General features: G+C 42.1%; 1 protein-coding gene across 17 annotated transcripts in view; it reads left to right on the top strand.

Annotated features, from left to right (window-relative positions):
- Positions 1-18,685, top strand: part of SYTL2 (synaptotagmin like 2) — a 259,334-nt gene that overhangs the window by 219,659 nt on the left and 20,990 nt on the right. For all 17 annotated transcript variants that reach the window (XM_033948916.1, XM_033948909.1, XM_033948922.1 and 14 more), the window contains 2 exons: positions 1,635-1,796; positions 11,858-11,936. In XM_033948916.1, coding sequence (XP_033804807.1) covers positions 1,635-1,796; positions 11,858-11,936 — 241 coding nt within the window. The remainder of the gene's footprint in view (positions 1-1,634; positions 1,797-11,857; positions 11,937-18,685) is intronic.

Below are 18,685 nucleotides of genomic sequence, written 5' to 3'. Positions count from 1 at the left end.
AGAATTGCTAATCAAAGTGACGGATGTGCTTGGTTTTGAGTGCAAATTAACTCAAAACATGGCTCGATAGTGGATAAGCAAACATGCATTTCATCATCCACTATCTGCAGTCGTTCTCTTTTTTTTCCATTTCTATCAGAGCTGAAAATCCAAATTCACAAACATAAGAAGATCCAAACAGTAAAAAAGCCTTGAATGCTTTGTTGCTCAAGTTAGGATAACTACGGCACAAAAAATAAAAATAAAATTACTTGCTGTTAATTTTCAAGGACCAGTCGTGTCAAAGAATGATGTTCGCCTGGGTTGTTGTATCCTTAATGCATGCAGACGCTCATGCACCTGCTACTCTGGGGCACGTGTTTTGGCTTTGCCTTGCTATATTGGTATTTTGGCACAGTTTACTTACATAAGTGACGTACATGTCGTCTATTCTAGTGTATACTTATGAAAGAATTTTTTAAAAATAAAGTAAAATTCTGGAATTTCTAGGGGCACACCATTGTGCCATGGCACACAGTTTGCACCAACTGAAATGTGTGTGCAAATTCTCACACCTAACTTAGACGCAGTTGCCCCATATTTTTTTATTTTATTTTATTTTTTTAAATAATTTCTATTCCGCATATTCTACAATTCTATGCAGATTACAAATTATTCAGGTACTCAAGCATTTTTCCCTAACTGTCCCAGCGGGCTCATACTCTATCTAATGTACCTGGGGCAATGGGGATTAAGTGACTTGCCCAGGGTCACAAGGAGCAGTGAACCCACAACCTCAGGGTGCAGAGGCTGTAGCTCTAACCACTGCACCACACACTCCTATAATTATATGCATAAATTTGAAGAATGTCCCTGATCCACCCATGACCTTCTCATTTTGGTGTGCCCCTTTTGGCGCTGCACGTAAATTTTAGATGCATGCAACTCAAAGTGCCATATATAGAATTTGGAGCAAAGTTTTTTTAAACTCAAAACATAAGCCATATTGGAGTATCTTTTGAAGGACTTTGTCAGTCGGCATTTGGTATCCAGGATACTTAGCTTTACAATTTGCCGTAAAGATGGCCATGTAAGACATTTTTGAGATAAGTGGCTTTGTAATATTTGCCTTCCATTATAAAATTTCAGAAACGTGTGCTATTGCTTGTTCTAATGAGAGCTTTTTAGATATATAAGGGAATTTTAAGAATCATGTGATGTCCTTACCTATTGCTTGCAAATTTAACTGGAGATATATTCCAGTTTTTATGGCTGACTGATAATCCTTATATTTAATTATTCTATGTGATTGTCTTTTTGAAATTTTGTTATACCACTAGATTTCTGATTATAGTATATTGTTGAAATGAAGTATTTGTTTAATAGCTCTTTTTGATGCATTTAGGGATTTGTTTTTTTTTTTTGGTTTTTTTTTACTAAGGCACGCTAACCGATTTAGTGCGCCCATTATATTCTATGAATGCGTTAGCACTTAGTGCACGCTAAAATTTAGCGTGCGCTAAATCGGCTAGCGCGCCATAGTAAAAGACCCCCTTATTAGTTGTACTGGCAGGTTGCACTTTCTATTGTGAGATGGTTAAAGAATGCATCTTGCTTTCTCGCTGATCATTAGTTTATTACCTTTTTTCTTGCAGTATAAGATTGACAAGCAGATTCTACTGACCCAGAAACTAAACCTATCGGTCTGGCACAATGACATCTTTGGACGTAATAGCTTCCTAGGTGAGGTAGAGCTAGATTTGGCATCCTGGAACTGGAACAACAAACAAATGAACTGGTTTCCACTTAAGCCAAGAGTAAGTTTGTTTTGCTTTATGTATTTTTCTCACAGCATTTTTCTCACTCACTGGTATTCAAGCTCGTTACAGAAAAGAATTGGAATACTGTTTGTTTTTTGTGTGTGTTTGTTTGTTTTTAATTCCCCAAAACACCTGAAATTTAAAAAAAAAATCACTTCCAGAGATTATTCTTTGTTAACCATTTAGGAGAAATTTTTTGTGGTCATCTCAGAGTTTGTGGCCATGAACACATGTAAATAACTTGTCATAAAATACTGACCGGTATAAAAGTACACATTTTGGTATCAGAGCACATATTTTGTCAGTAGGCCTACACAGGAATGGAGTTTGAGTAGAGCCTGGGCAGAGTTTGCATGTAAATGCATAGTTTATAAAATACTTGAATCAATGCATGTAGATGTTGGCATATTCACTTACCAAAAATAAACAGGAAAGTCATACCCTACGCAGTAGATGCACAAACTGAAAAAAATGAGGACGAAAGGATAGTCCTTCCTTAGGTACACACAAACTTTATTGAAGAATCACATAAGACATGTTAACTTACACCAGCTCATGAACAGATGTAAGTGCCTGCGGCTATACTTGAGGCCTACCCTATGCCACTTATGAGGGGGTGCTGAAAAGTTCTCAGCCCAACCAACCAGCTTCCTAAATTCTGAGCGTCAGTTTACTACTGTAGCTGAAAAGAATGTCATCTTATTTTGTTAAGTGCCAATTTTCAGAAATGAAATTCTATGTTTTGACATTGTTCCAGATTATTGATTGAACCATGTCCACATCATTCTTTTCTTGGTTGGGCTGAGAACTTTTCAGGACCCCCTCGTATAGTAGCATTTTATAAAGAGGAGTAGGACCGTATTTGTATTTATATGTAAATAGCCTAGGTGCCGTGTTATGAAATTACATCGTTTGGGCCAGATTTTGTAATAGGACAGCTCTGTGAGAAAGGCATCTGTTCCACAACAGCAACATAGGCATCTATATGGAATCGGGTTGCCAGAGCAAAGGAGAAGGAAGCAGCGTGCTCTGGTAGCCTGACTGAGAGAGGGAGAGTCGGAGACACAGAGTTCTGCACAGGGGAAGGAGGCAGGAAGAAGCACAGGACTCGGGGAAGCGGCGAGAGTACGCTTCGCCCACCCTCACCGCGTCAGAGGCAGCATCGGACACCCCCTTGAAAGGGGGCGGAGCCAACGGCGCGCAGCCATTCGGCACGCGGCGAAGGCGAGCGGCAAAGGCGCTCGCCTTAGCGAGAGCGCCTTTGCAAAGGGCCTTTGAGAAGGGACAAGGCAACGGAGTAAGACAGAAGGGTAAAGAAGCGACAAGTACAGAAGGAAAGCACAGAAGGTAAGAAAGAGACAGACACAAAGGGCCAAGCCGTTCACACAAGTATAACAAGCAGGCAGAGGGAGAGAGTGAGAGAGAGGACACCAGCAGCTGGTAGAGAGAGAGAGAGAGACACCAGCACAGAGTACCAACACAGAGAGAGAAGAGACAGAGAGGACACCACCAACAGGCAGTGAGCGAGAGGACACCAGAGACAGTTAGAGAAAGAAAGAGAGGGCACCAGCACAGAGAGAGAGTCAGGGAGGACACCAACAGCAGATAGGGAGAGAGAAAGGACACAAAGCGGACACAAGTCACAAGTAATCTCAACTGATATCTTAAAAAAGGAACAACAATGGAAGCAGAAGGAAGCCAGAAGATGAGCTTTCCAGTGTTCTGCACAGACTGTCATATGTATGACTATCTCCCCTCGGGGAGACAGTCATATGTATGCAGTCGGTGTCAGGAACTGAAAAGCTTGAAGAAGGAGGTCAAGCGACTAGAGGACAGGATTCAGGAGCTGGAAGGATTTCACACCACGGAGAGACACATTAAGGAGGAAGTCAGGGAACTCGAGAGATTCATTGAAGAGGCATACAGGACGAAGGTGGAAGAGAACGAACTTCAGATGAAAGAAGAAGCTACACGGATACCAACATGCAAGGGAGAGCAAGAAGAAGATTACCTCAAGGATGACACCCACAGAGGACTACCGCAAGAGGGGGAGAATTTGGCTAGTCGAGGCCCAAAAGAAGAAAGAGTGAAGCACATTGAGGATATTGACCTGAGACCGAAGCGAAAATTGAAGAAAGGAAAGTCAGCGATCCTAGTGGGAGACTCGATCCTTAGGCATGTGGACAGCCACATAGCAGGAGGGAGAGAGGACCGACTGGTAACCTGCCTTCCGGGAGCAAGAACCAAGGACATCGTGGACAAAATTGGAATGATCCTGGAAGGGGCGAAGACAGAAGAGACCGCTGTAGTGATCCACATCGGGACGAACGATGTCAGCAGGAAAGACTACAAAAGAAGCACGCTGTTAGAACAATTCAAGATTCTGAGAAGGAAGCTGAAGATGAGAGCCCAGAAGATAGTGTTCTCAGAGATCCTACCAGTACCGAGGGCAGATGTGAAAAGGCAGGAGGAACTACAATCAATAAATATGTGGATGAGGAGATGGTGTGAGGAAGAAGGATTCCACTTCGTGAGGAACTGGACGGCGTTCTGGGGCAAGAGCAAGCTCTACAGGAAAGATGGACTGCACCTGAGCGGGGCAGGAACTAGACTCCTAGCAAACAACGTCAAGAGAGGAATAGAACAGGCTTTAAACTAAGAAGAAGGGGAAAGCCGACAGTTGACAAAGGGTCGACGATTCGGAAGACGGTATCCTGTGAAGATACCGAGGGGAAAAATGGCTGGGAAGAAACAAGGGACAAACTACAGGAGTTGACTAACCCAGAAGAAGTGGTTACAATGTCTGCAGCAAAAGAGAAGAAAATATGGACCGAAGCACAGGGAAAGGAAAGGAGGACAGCAAAATACCAGGATCTAAAGTGCATATATGCTAATGAAAGAAGCCTAAGAAACAAAATGGGGGAACTAGAAGCCTTGGCCAACGCAGAAGACATCGATATCATTGGAATCTCTGAAACATGGTGGAATGAGGAAAGCAAATGGGATACAGCACTACCGGGATACAAGCTCTATCGCCAGGACAGAACAGGACAAAAAAGAGGTGGAATAGCCCTATACATAAAAGAAGGCATACAATCCACACAAATGGACACAGCAGAGACGGCCAGCAAGCTGGAATCTCTATGGGTTAAAATACTGGGAAGGAAAGGGCCTGAAATAAAGATGGGCCTATTTTATCGCCCACCCGGGCAAATCAGAGATATCGATGAGGAAATGGAAGCCGAGATGAAGGGAGAATGCAAAAGCGGCAACACGGTTATTATGGGAGACTTCAACTACCCTGGGATAGACTGGAGGCTTGGAAGCTCGAAATGCGCTAGGGAGACAAAATTCCTGGAAGCTACACAGGATTGTTTCATGGAACAGCTTGTTAGAGAACCGACGAGAGGAAATGCCACTCTGGATCTAATCCTAAATGGGTTAAGGGGACCTGCAAAGGAAGTAGAAGTAGTGGGACCGTTGGGAAACAGCGATCATAATATGATCAAGTTCAAGGTTGAGGTAGGAGTGTCAAAAGGCAAGAGATCCATTGCGACAACCTTTAACTTCAGGAAAGGAAACTACGAAGCAATGAGGGAATTGGTAAGGAAGAAACTTAGGAACACTTCCAAAACATGGCTAACGGTAAATCATGCCTGGTCCTTCTTCAGGGACATGGTGAGTGAGGTTCAAAATCTGTATATCCCCAGATTCAGGAAGGGGTGCAAAAAGAATCGAACAAAAGACCTGGCGTGGATAACCAAAACAGTGAAGGAAGCGATAGGCAATAAGAAAAATTCATTCAAGAAATGGAAAAAGGACAAAACTGAGGGGAACTGGAAAGAGCACAAGAAGCATCAAAAAGAATGTCACCGTGAGGTTCGGAAAGCCAAAAGAGAGTATGAAGAGAGGCTAGCCAGGGAAGCAAGAAATTTCAAACCATTCTTCAGATATGTTAAAGGGAAGCAGCCGGCTAGAGAGGAAGTGGGACCGCTGGACGACGGAGACAGGAAGGGAGTGGTGAAGGAGGAGAAGGTAGTGGCAAAAAGGCTTAACATGTTCTTCTCGTCTGTATTTACAAACGAAAACACGTCCAACATACCGGAACCTGAGCAATTCTTCAACGGAAGTCAGGCAGAAAAATTAACATCCATAGAAGTGAGCCTTGAGGACGTTCGTAGGCAGATAGAAAAACTAAAAACTGACAAATCCCCGGGTCCGGATGGCATACATCCAAGGGTTCTGAAGGAATTAAAGGAGGAGATAGCGGAACTACTGCAGCAAATTTGCAATTTATCCCTGAAAACAGGTGAGATCCCGGAAGATTGGAAGATAGCCAATGTTACGCCCATCTTTAAAAAGGGATCAAGAGGTGACCCGGGAAACTACAGGCCGGTGAGCCTGACTTCGGTTTCGGGGAAAATGGCAGAAGCACTGATAAAAGAAAACATCGATCAACATTTTGAAAAACATGAACTTCTGATAACCAGCCAGCATGGTTTCTGCAAGGGAAGATCGTGCCTAACGAACTTATTGCACTTCTTCGAAGGGATCAACAAACGGATGGACAAAGGAGACCCCATAGACATCATATATCTAGATTTCCAAAAAGCCTTTGACAAGGTGCCCCATGAACGTCTACTCCGGAAACTGAAGAACCATGGGGTGGAAGGAGATGTACATAGATGGATCAGAAACTGGTCGGAGGGTAGAAAACAAAGGGTAGGAGTGAAGGGTCACTACTCCGACTGGAGGAGGGTCACGAGTGGTGTCCCGCAGGGCTCGGTGCTCGGGCCGCTGCTATTTAATATCTTCATAAATGATCTAGAAACAGGGACGAAGTGCGAGATAATAAAATTTGCGGACGACACCAAACTATGAAATGGAGCTCGGACTACAGAGGACTGCGAAAAATTGCAAAGGGACTTGAACAAATTAGAAGAATGGGCGGCGAAATGGCAGATGAAGTTCAACATTGAGAAATGTAAAGTATTACATGTGGGGAGCAGAAACTCGAGGTAGAACTATACAATGAATAGAATGTTATTGAATAAGAGTACCCAGGAAAGGGACTTGGGGGTAATGGTGGACATGACAATGAAGCCGTCGGCACAGTGTGCAGCGGCCGCTAAGAGAGCAAATAGAATGCTTGGTATAATCAAAAAGGGTATTACAGCCAGAACGAAAGAAGTTATCCTGCCGTTGTATCGGGCGATGGTGCGCCCGCATTTGGAGTACTGCGTCCAATATTGGTCGCCGTACCTTAAGAAGGATATGGCGTTAGTCGAGAGGGTTCAGAGGAGAGCAACACGTCTGATAAAAGGTATGGAAAACCTGTCATATTCTGAGAGATTGGAGAAGCTGGGTCTCTTTTCCCTGGAGAAGAGGAGATATGATAGAGACTTATAGGATCATGAAGGGCATAGAGAGAGTAAAGAGGGACAGATTCTTCAAACTTTCTAATAATAAAAGAACAAGAGGGCATTCGGAAAAGTTGATAGGAGACAGATTCAAAACAAATGCTAGGAAGTTCTTCTTTACCCAACGTGTGGTGGACACCTGGAATGCGCTTCCAGAGGACATATTAGGGCAGAGTACGGTACTGGGGTTCAAGAAAGGATTGGACAAATTCCTACTGGAAATGGGGATAGAGGGGTATAGATAGAAGATTACTGCACAGGTCCTGGACCTGTTGGGCCGCCGCGTGAGCGGACTGCTGGGCACGATGGACCTCGGGTCTGACCCAGCAGAGGCATTTCTTATGTTCTTATATGTTCTTATGTGTTCCTGGATCCAGCTCCTGTAACAAATGCTGATGTATACATTTATACAGGCTTCAAAGAAGATAAATATGCATGTGTTTATCACATCCTCTCCTCTGCTCTGAGAATGCTGACACACAGATCACATAAAATGGATGTATACTTTGTTCATGCAATTTTATAATCCCCTTTAAATTCCCTTTTCTATGAATAAAAGATAGAAAGTTTTAGAAAATTGCTTCCATCAGAATGATGATATTTTGACTTCTAAAAGTATTAGATGATAGAATTGTTTTGACTCCAAGGCAATTGAATCCCTATTTCAAAATATTATTTCCATATCTTATCCTGTCCCTATAATCTTCCTGCATACTTTAATTGCAGGACTACAGTGCAAGCCAACCAAAAGTAAAATCAGTTACAATTAAACCATCAGAGAAGTTGGGTGGAAATATATGTAAAATCCACTTTCAGAAAGATCTTTTTCCTCCATCAGCTTCCCATTGCGTTAGACACAGATGCCCCATATTCTACAATTACATGCATAAATTTGAGGAAACTTCCTGTGCCTTCCATGACCTTTGACAAAAGCAAATTAGTAGAATCATATCCAACAACTTTCAGATGTGATTATATTTGATTGTCTTTGTTGTGTTTAATGCTGGGTTGTTGTTTTTTAAATTCTGACTGTAGCTTCTACCTCTCCTGTTTCTCTTTTTCCTGATTGATTCTCTAGCTCAGTGTTCTTCAACCTTTTTATACCTGTGGACCGGCAGAAATAAAATAATTATTTTGTGGACCGGCAAACTACTAAGACCGAAATAAAAAAAACACATTTTCGCCCCATCTCCGCAAGCTCGGTCCCCACAAACCATCTGATCCCATCTGCACAAGCCTCAGTTATGATTTTATATTGAATGTATTTTATTAAAGTATAAAAAGAAACAATATTCTGTACAATTGTCATTTTATAAATATTCAGAGCAAGGACCAACAAAACCCCTGTCTCCCCTCTCCTTCACATATATCCCCTCTACTATCAAGAAAACTGAACAAGCCAAATTATTACAGAATGCTACACAGAAATATCATGCTAACAGAATACTGCAGTCACACATGATAGGAATAGTGTTAGGCTTTGCAGTCCCCAGTTATGTCTCTAGCAGGATATATATTTCAAATCTGATATATTGTAATGACAGAATAGAAATAAAATGTTTTTTTCTACATTTTGTGGTCTCTGCTTTCATCTTCTTTCCACTCTTCCTTCCAGCGTCTGCCCGTTCCATCCACTGTCTGGCCTCTCCCCCTTCCATATGTATCTGACTTCTTTCTATGCCCCTCTCCCCTTTCCATCCAGCCTGTGCCTCCTCTCTCCTTTTTACATCTTTCATTCCAGCTTCACTGCTTTCTTCATTTTTATCTCTCCTACACCAGATCTAGCATCTTTATCCCTCTCTCATTTCTCTGCTGAACCCCTTTCCAGCATCAATCTCTCACTACTTTCTCATTCCTCTGTCTCTCCCCTTTCCCTCATCTGATCTCCATTCCACCCTGATCCCCTTCCCCTCCTGTAATCTCCCTGCCAGCTGTTTCTTTCCTTTTTCCCTTCTCCCTTCCCTCCTTCCCCCTATCCAACATTAATTCTCTTCCTATCCCTTTCCCTCCTCCCCTCCCAGTAGCATCTCTCCTTCTACCTCCCTCCAGGTCCAGTAGTAGCTCTCCCTTTATCCAGCAGCTTCCTAGCTTCCAACAGTGGCTTCCTCTCCTTCCAGCAGCTCTCAGTACTTGCCTGCAGCAGTGATTTACTTAGGCAGCCTTGGGTCCGTTGCCGCCTCTGAGGAAAGAGGAAGTTGCCAAAGTGAATCACTGCCCTGGTAAGTTCAGAGCTGCTAGGAGAGGAGACAGCCGCTGTTGAAGGCTCCCTGCACATTCGCGACCCCCCCCCCCCAAGCCGGCAAAAACAGCTTTGTACTGCAGGCCCTGCCGCCCAAGACGAGCCGGAGGCCCCTACCTGCCGTGGACAGACTCTCAGCACAAACGCTGCTGATGGCCTCAATCGAAACGCTGACCTCCCCGCGCACGCTGACCATCTCCTCTCTGCCTGCACTTTCCCCGCGGCCCTCTTCGGCGACTCGGCAGGGGCAGCGATCAAGACAGGCTGCCGATATCGGGATCTTTCCTTTCTGAGTCCCGCCTATTTTGTTTCAACTTCCTGTTTCCGCATAGGCGAGACTCACAGAGGGAATGCCCGACGTCGGCAGCCTGTCTTGATCGCCCGAGGCTGGGAGGAACAGAAGATTTCCGCGAACACCACCGAGGCAGGAAATTTAACAGCGTCCATCTTGCCGGTCCTGTGCGGACCGGCAGGAATTTTCTGCGGACCAGCACCGGTCCGCGGACCGGCGGTTGAAGAACTGTGCTCTAGCTCATCTTTCTTTTGTAGTCACACCACATGGAACACCAAAACTGAAGTGGCCTGGCCTGAGATTAATATCTTGGCCTGGCCTGAGATTAATATCTTGGGTGACTGATGTTCCGTTAATGCCAGTCCTTTTTACAAAATGGGCTGATTAGAGCTGGACCACCATCTAATCTGGAGCTCAGTGGCTTAGTAAAGGGGGGGGGGGTCCACCCCAGGTGTAGTCTTCCTAAGGGCACGGCACCTCTCCTCCTCTCCTTGCTGCGTGCCCCTTGCCTTCCCCCATACCATTTTACTTCCCCAGCATGAGGTTGTTGCCTCCGTTGGCATTGGCACTCTCTCTGACATCACTTCTGGGACCTGTGGGCATGCTGCTCACGCCAGAGAAATTAAAAAAGTATGGGGAAGGAAATGGGGTGCAAGTGTGGCGGGGGGCATGGAAGAGGGCAGGGGAGAGGTGCTATTGCCCCGGGGGCTGCTCACCCTTACTACGCCACTGCTTGATCTACAGACACTTATCTGCATGTGTTATAATAAAACAAAGTTGCTTTGGCTTGACCTAATTTTGCAAATGATGTTGTACTAAGTACAATGATAGTAAAAAACAGGCAGGGATGATTGATATTGAATTCTACAGTAAATTCTGCCTAGATATAAGGCTCTAATAATGTATTTACTGCAACTACGACTAGCCATATACATAGTAATAAAAGATCTCTGCAGTATTGTAAAGATGTACAGAAATTACAATTTTGTAATTCTTTTGTAATCCGCCTTGAACCGCAAGGCAATGGTGGAATAGAAATCTCTGATGTAATGTAATGTACAGCACAGGATCTGTGTAACTTATAATCTAGTCCAGACAGACAAAAAAAAAGTGCTTGGGATGAAGTAGGGCTTAAAATTTTAACCTGTCTCAAAAGGAAGCTTTGCAGTAGGTGTTTAATGGAGGACAGGAACCACTTTAGGTAAAGCTGGAAGAAATTGAGCTTTTCCTTACTGACAATCTTATATAAGAAAAGTGGGTGAGTGAAGGGCAAGAAAAGGTTGTATTCCAAATAAGATGATGGCTTTCCTTAACTTCAAAGAGCCAGCATTATGGTTATGCCAATACCCAAACAATTTAGAAGAAACTTAGATGCTTTATTCATTTTCCTAACTGGTATCCCCTTGGCTTAGGTGTAATACTGCAAGAAATATAAAATCAAGTAGCAATGTAGAAATATAAAATGTATAAAAAATATTAAACCAATTAGGAAGCAGGTGAAAACCTTTAATACATAGGGTAATTGACTATATACTCATTCTGCACCAGGACTAGCTTGCCACACACACTAACTAAATCAGCTCCTTATACCTTGTTTAACTGATAAACAAGTTGCCTTGAGTTTAGCCTCCCATCTGTTCATCCCAACGCATTCTGTACAACCCATCTTATCCCCATCTGCATTTGACCCCTCGGCTGCAGGATATGTTGTATTATAGAAAAGCATTAGTGTTATTTCTATCTTATTTGAATGTTCTGATTTCTGCTTATTAGATGCTGCTTATTAGATGCTGCATAAGTATTGTGTCTCCCTTTTAGTATGTATTCTATCTCTCTTATTTGAATTTCAGTGTTAAGTATTTTTTCGAAACTGTTTCATGGTAGTCTTATTAAGTTTCAGTTACTGATTTTAACTTTACCTCATTCATTTTATTTATGTATATAGTTGGTCTTTTTACTACTGTTATGCTGTTAACAAAATTGTAAGTTTTATATTGAATTAACCATCTTGAGTGAATCTTTTTATAAAGGTGTTTAATAAATCCCTATAAATAAATAAAGAAGTGCTGTTTGACCCAGATTAATGAGTGCCTTTGTAAATTTACAGACACCTGCAGCTGGTCTTGCAATTGAGAACAGAGGGGAGATGAAACTTGCCCTTAAATATGTCCCCCAACCATCCTCGGGTAAGTGGGTACCATCAGTCTATCCAGAGCAGGATAGGTAGAAGGATAGTATTAGGGGTGTGCAAGCCAAAAAATTTTGTTTATAGGAGGGTTTTTTTAAAATTTAGTTCCTTAAAATATTCAGAGGGCAATGCCATGATGATTATGCATTAATGAAACATATTCATGACTTAAGAAAAACCTAAAAATTTTGCAATTTTCCCCCTGTCATTTTAAGTTAAAAATAACATGACATATGTTGTTTCAAATGAATACACATCCCTTATAGCAGTAATTCCCAAACTTGGTCCTAGAGGCACCCCAGCCAGTCAGGTTTTCAGAATATCTATAATGAATATTCATGACAGAGATTTGCATGTAGTGGAGGCAATGCATGCAACTTTCTCTCATGGATATTCATTGTGGATATCCTGAAAACCTGACTAGCTGAGGTGCCTCCAGGACCAGGTTTGGGAATCACTGCCGTATAATAATACCAGAGAGGGAACAATAAGTATAACTCATTTAAGGGTCATGCATAGTGCTAGCTAGTCCTATTAAATTAATGGAGGACTCTAGCAGACTCATAAAGAATGCAAGCAAGCAATTTTATTTCATACCCAAAAAAATATTCAGAAGCTCCCAGGGGCCCTCCAAAGATGTATATATTTTAGATTGCTGGCATGTACCTGGTCTAATTATTGAATTTACTTTTATATTCTGTTTAATCTTTGGATTACCTGAATATTTTGAAGTGTGAAATCAAATTGGTTTTATCATTCAGATTCTTTTAAACATCCTTGGTAATGGTGGAGGGAGAGGTTTTCAGGATACCCATAATGAATATATATGAGAGTACATGTACTATCCAGTGGCGTAGCCAAGGATGGGTCTGCATGGGCTAGGACCACCCAAAATTTCATCTCCCTTAGTGTGGTGGGGATTTACAAACCCTGCTAGCCAAAGATCTCCTCCCTGCTGAAAGAACTTACATGTTGGGCAGCTGCCGGCACTGTTCTAGAGTCACTGTTGCTGCCTGCCACAGCCCCCCCACCCCCAATGCACATTCTCAGTTTTAGCACTTGTGCGAAATTGAGCATATGTGCATGAAGGCTGGTGGCTGACAGTCAGCAGTATTGGCTCTGGTACAGTGCCGATGGTTGCACAACATATAAACTCTTTAGTCAGGGAAGAGGTCTTGGCTGGCGGGGCCTGGAGATCCCTGCCAGTAAGGAGGTAGAAATTAAATTTGGATTTGCTTAAGTTGGGGTAGGGCAGAGATGACATTTTTAGCCCTCCCTCTTTAGTCTCGGGCCCTCCCTAAATTGGCTGCTGCTGCTGTTTGTGACCCTGGGCAAGTCACTTAATCCTCCATTGCCCCAGGTACAAAATAAGTTCCTTTATATATGTAAACTGCTTTGAATGTGTAACCACAAAAAGGTAGTATGCAAGTCCCATTCCCTTTCCCCCTATTACCTCCATTTCATGCATATCTCATTGGGACTGTTGTGGAAATTAGACTGGCTAAGTGTGTCCAAAGGACTAGGCTGAGAACCTCTGCTCTACATGTCTGTCAGATATTTTGGAAATTTATTTTTTTCATAACCCCATCCAAATATTTGAGCACTGTGATCACTGTTGGCTTTAAACACCAACCATAGCATTTAAATCTGCTGTATGATTCTCATCCCAGTCTTCACATTATACCCAGCCAGTTAGATTTTTGGAATACCTACAATGAACAAGCATGAGATAAGTGGGAGGTAGTGCAGGCAAATGTATCTCTTATATTTTCATTGTGGGTTTCAAAAACCTAACTGCTTAGGTGTATCCCAAGGACTGAATATCTGGGTATAGAATGAGCAGTGGAAGTTATTCAGATACTGCTAGGAACAAAAGAACAGCCATACTGGGTCAAACCAGTGGTCCATCTAGCCCGGTATCCTGCTTCCAACAGTGGCCAATCCAGGTCAAAAATATCTGGCAGAAACCCAAATAGTAGCAACAGTTCATGCTACCAATCCCAGGGCAAGCAGTGGCTTTCCCCATGTCTGTCTCAATAGTAGACTATGAATTTTCCTCCAAGAACTTGTCCAAACCCTTTTTTTAAACCAGAGCTTAACTATTTTTTGTGTGAAAAAGTAGTTCCTCTTTGTTTTAAAAGTATTTTAATGTAACTTCTTTGAATGTTCCCTAGTCTGTACATTTTGAAAAAGTAAAAAATTGATTCACTTTTACCCATTCTGCACCACTTAGGATTTTGTATACCTTAATCATATCCCTCCCTCAGCCATCTCTTTTCCAAGCTGAAGAGCCCTAACCACATAGTCTTTCCTTATATGAGAAGAGTTGTTTATTATTTATTTAAATACTTGCTATGCTGGACTTTTGGTTTGCTCTGTCACAGAATGGCTGCCTAGGCACAAGCTCCCTCATGTTTCTTAATCATCAAATACTGTTCTAGAGGTACTATTTTTTTATCTGTTTATTTTGTTCAATAAGTACCCAAGATGCCAAGAGAAAAACCCAGTGCTCAATTTTTGACTTCTACTAGTCTTAAAAGATTGAAATCTAATCTGCCTTCTCCAGACAAAAGTACTGAGTGATCAGCTTCTGAATCTGGAGAATAATAATAATAATAATAATTTATTTCTTATATACCGCTATACTGTGAAGTTTGAAGCGGTTTACAATAAAGATACATTTGACAGTACATGGGATGCAAGTGGTTTACATTAAAGATTCATTTTGTCAGTACATGGGATACAAGTGGGTTACAGTAAAGATATATTTTGTCAGTACATGGGATGCAAGTGGGTTACAATACAAGTGGTTTACTATCAAGGTGCATTTTGTCAGTGTTAGGGATACAGGTGGGTTACCATAAAGATACATTTAGTCAGTACATGGGTTACAATAAAGATACGTTTTGTCAGTACATGGGGTGCAGGTGGGTTACAATAAAGATATATTATGTCAGTACATGAGATTCAAGGTGGAAAGTATAATTAGTTTTGGACCTTGGAATTAGGGGGCGAGGTGGAAGGGTCATGGCGAGGAAGAGTTGGGTATGGGAATTTAGAATTTGTTAAACAGTCGAGTTTTCAGGGATTTTCTGATCCTGTTATGCTGCAACCTCCACAATCATGGTGATATTCAGAGACATGAGGCAAGAATTGGAAACTCAGTTAGCATCTACATGACAATTATTTAAACACTCACCTCTCGCACTACTCAGAATTGTTGATTGTCAAATTATAAGCTGACGTGGAAGATCTTGCAAATTGTTCTGAATGGAACAATATTCACATATTAGGTCTCCCTGAAGGTGCTGAGGGGGGAGAACACAATTTCTTTCCTACAGTCTTGGCTTCCAAAATTGTTAAATCTGGAATTCTCAGCTGCTCCAGAGATCGAAAGAGCTCACCACACTCCATCGAGGACTCAGCAAGGTGCCAAATACCGTCAGAGTATTTACCTCGCCAGTCTTGTGAGTGGTAAAATTTTCCAAGTAGCAAATGTTAATGTAGACCAGGGCTGCCCAATTCCGGTCTTCGAGATTTACAGGCAGGCCAGGTTTTCTGGATATCCACAATGAACATGCATGAGAGAGATTTGCATACCAAGAAGGCAGTGCAGGCAAATCTCTGTCATGCATATTCATTGTGGATATCCTGAAAACCTGAAACCAGAAATGGGCAGCCCTGTTGTAGACATTTACGAGGGGCCGCTGAAAGTTCTCAGCCTAACCAAGAAGAGAATGATATGGAGCCATGAAACTTACAAGTTATTCCACACTTTTCTTTTCAATGATATGAAATGAAATGAAAAGTGTCAAGAAAAGAGTAACATGTAAGTTATTCCACACTTTTCTTAATACTTTTTGTTTCAATGATATGAAATGAAAAGTGTGGAATAACTTGTAAATTTCATGGCTCCGAATCATTCTCTTCTTGGTTGGGCTGAGAACTTTTCAGCAGCCCCTTGTAAATGTCTACATTAATATTTGCTACTTAGAACGTTAACGGTCTTATCCAACCTATAAAGAGGTGTAACATGTCAGATTGTATTTGCAAAAATAATATTGATGTTCTCTTGCTTCAGGAAATACATTTAAATGCTTCAGATTGTGCAAAATTGAATTTATCCTAGTCTGGATGTCATGTTCGACCATGTCACACCTTTGCTGCAAAAAGCTCACTGGTTGCCAATAATATATAGGATTACATATAAAATAGCTCTTCTAGTCTTCAAGACAATAAAGACCAATACACCAGCATTTATAGATAGGCTTCTGATTCCATATAGTTCATCAAGAGTTCTTAGATCATCCTCACAGTCTACCCTTAACGTTCCCTCCTTGAAAATTATCGGAACACGCCGTGCTTCTATTTTTTCTGTAACAGCTCCAATGACTTGGAATTCTCTTCCTTTATACATAAGACTCGAACAAGATTTGCAGAAATTTAAGAGTAGCTTAAAGTGCCTTCTTTTTAAAGAAACCTTTAACTGAAAAAACAAAGTTCATTCAAAAGGTAATACTTTATGATTTCTACCATCTCTAAAACAAGATTTCCAATAGCTCTCTTATTCGATCCCACTTCTGCTACTAATCCTCTTCTTCCTACCCTCCTAATGTACTTCCCTTTTATGTACTTTTTCTTCAAAAATTGTATTTCCTCCCCTCTTTCCTATTGTTTCCCGTATTTTAAAAGCAATTACCCTTGTAGGTCTAATTAATATATTATGTATAAGTGATTTCTTTAAAATCTCATTTTTATCTTTTGTACAATGCTTTGTAATTTGGAAAAGCGTTTAATCAAATAATTTGAATAAACTTGAAACTTGAATTCATTCATCTGTTCTTTCAAAAAAAAAAAATGAGGGGTTTCAATTTTTTTTTTAATCCCTTAATGTTAACATTCTCCAACAATCTGCAGCTATAGAAGGGTCATAGCTACTATTGAAATTCATTCAATTCAATTCTCTATCTTAAATGTGTATACTCCAAATATTGATACAGCCACTTTTTTCCTGATATTAAAGAGCTATTATTAGAATATTGTTCCTATCCATTAATCATTAGCATTTAAGTTTTTTTTTAAATTTTAGTTTAGTATTACACTGAGGTATGAACACTGAGGGAGAGATTTGTAGTTTCAGTCTTTATATTTTATATTCCTAAATTTTATGTTATTTACTTTAGTTTGTATTTTATATTTTTAAATCACTGCTTAATTTTAATTTTTACTATTTTACTTTTCTTTTGATGATGGGGTTCCTTTCTTTTTGTTTTATATTATGTAAACCGCTATGATGCTGTACTGAAGAGTGGTCTAAAAATACAAATAATTATAAACATCATTAGAGGAGACTTCAACCTTCCTATTGATATCATTTTAGATCACCAGTCAACTTGTGCATTCCATCCTTCTAAATCATTGTATGGTCTTCACACTATAATAAAAGAATTGGGACTAACTCATAGATTTTGTGGCGCCTTCTCAGTTTCACAGAAAATGATTTTTTTTCAGCTCCTCACAATTCTTACTCCAGGATTGATTATATTCTGGTTTCCAAATCTATTTCACATCAAATATTGTCCTCTAAGATTTCACCCATTGTTATATTGGATCATGCTATGGTCTCTCTACAACAGGGGTGCCCAACGCGTCGATCGCGATCGACAGGTCGTTCGCTCAGGCGACCCCAGTCGATCGCACAGCAGGTTCCCTTCTTCCCTTCTCTTTTTTTCCCCTCCTGACTGGCCCGCCTCTTAAAGAACGCTGGCCAATCAGAGTGCTGGAAGGGCGGGGTGAAGGTCGGTGGGGGACGGAGCTCAGCGCTTCACAAGAAATAGAAGCGCCTGTAATGATTGAGGTAAGAGCGAGGCCTAATGCTGCCTGATATACAATTTTAAAAACCCCAAAATCGGCCTCCCAATCAGTGGCGTACCGAGGTGGGGCGATCCGCCCCCGCCCCGGGTGCACAGCTTGGAGGGATGCACAGCCGTCCGGGTCCTCCTGCCCTTCCTTTCCACCGGTCTGCGCACGGGGCTCGCACCCGCCGCCCAAATGGTACTGTTGGTTATCGCGAGACTCGTGGGAGTTGACGGCACCATTCGAGCGTTGGCGCGGGACCAGGCAGGCGCGAGCCCCGAGCGCGGACCGGGGGAAAAGAAAGGCAGGATGACCCGGACCTGGCCGGCTGTGCACCCCTCCAAGCCGTGCACCCGGGCGGATCGTCCCCCTTCTAAATCCACTTGTCTTTTATTCAGTTCAACTAATGAGCATTGTGACAGGCAGTTCTTATGGGGCAGTTCTTGGAAGTATTTCTTTGTTTTTCTGTGCCTAAGTATTCTATTAATTTAACTTCCTTATTCCTGAGGGGATCTCCAAAGGGGACGAATGGGAGACGGCCGGTGGCAGGTGGTACTTTAGCAATTCTTACAGGTTGCTATAGGCCTCAGGAGCTGTCTTCCCTCTGCCGTGGTCCTGCCCCTCCTCTAAGTCAGATTCAGACTTGGGGCAGAGGGAAGACAGCTCCTGAGGCCTATGGCAACCTGCAAGGATCGCTAAAGTACCAGCGATCCTCTCTGCAGACTGCTCTCTGCTGGAATTAGGTAAATGGATGTGGGGAGGGTAGGCCTTCGGGGGGGGGGGGGGGGTGCAGTCCTTCAAGGGGTAGTGCAGGCCTTCAGGGGGGGAGTCAACCTTTGAGGGGGAATGTGCAGACCTTCAGGGGGGGGCTGTATAATAAAAAAATATTTG

Source organism: Geotrypetes seraphini, chromosome 6, assembly GCF_902459505.1.
Source record: "Geotrypetes seraphini chromosome 6, aGeoSer1.1, whole genome shotgun sequence".
In the NCBI taxonomy this organism is placed as follows: domain Eukaryota; kingdom Metazoa; phylum Chordata; class Amphibia; order Gymnophiona; family Dermophiidae; genus Geotrypetes; species Geotrypetes seraphini.
The sequence above is the reverse complement of the archived record's forward strand: the minus strand, read 5'-3'. Positions and strand labels throughout refer to the sequence as shown.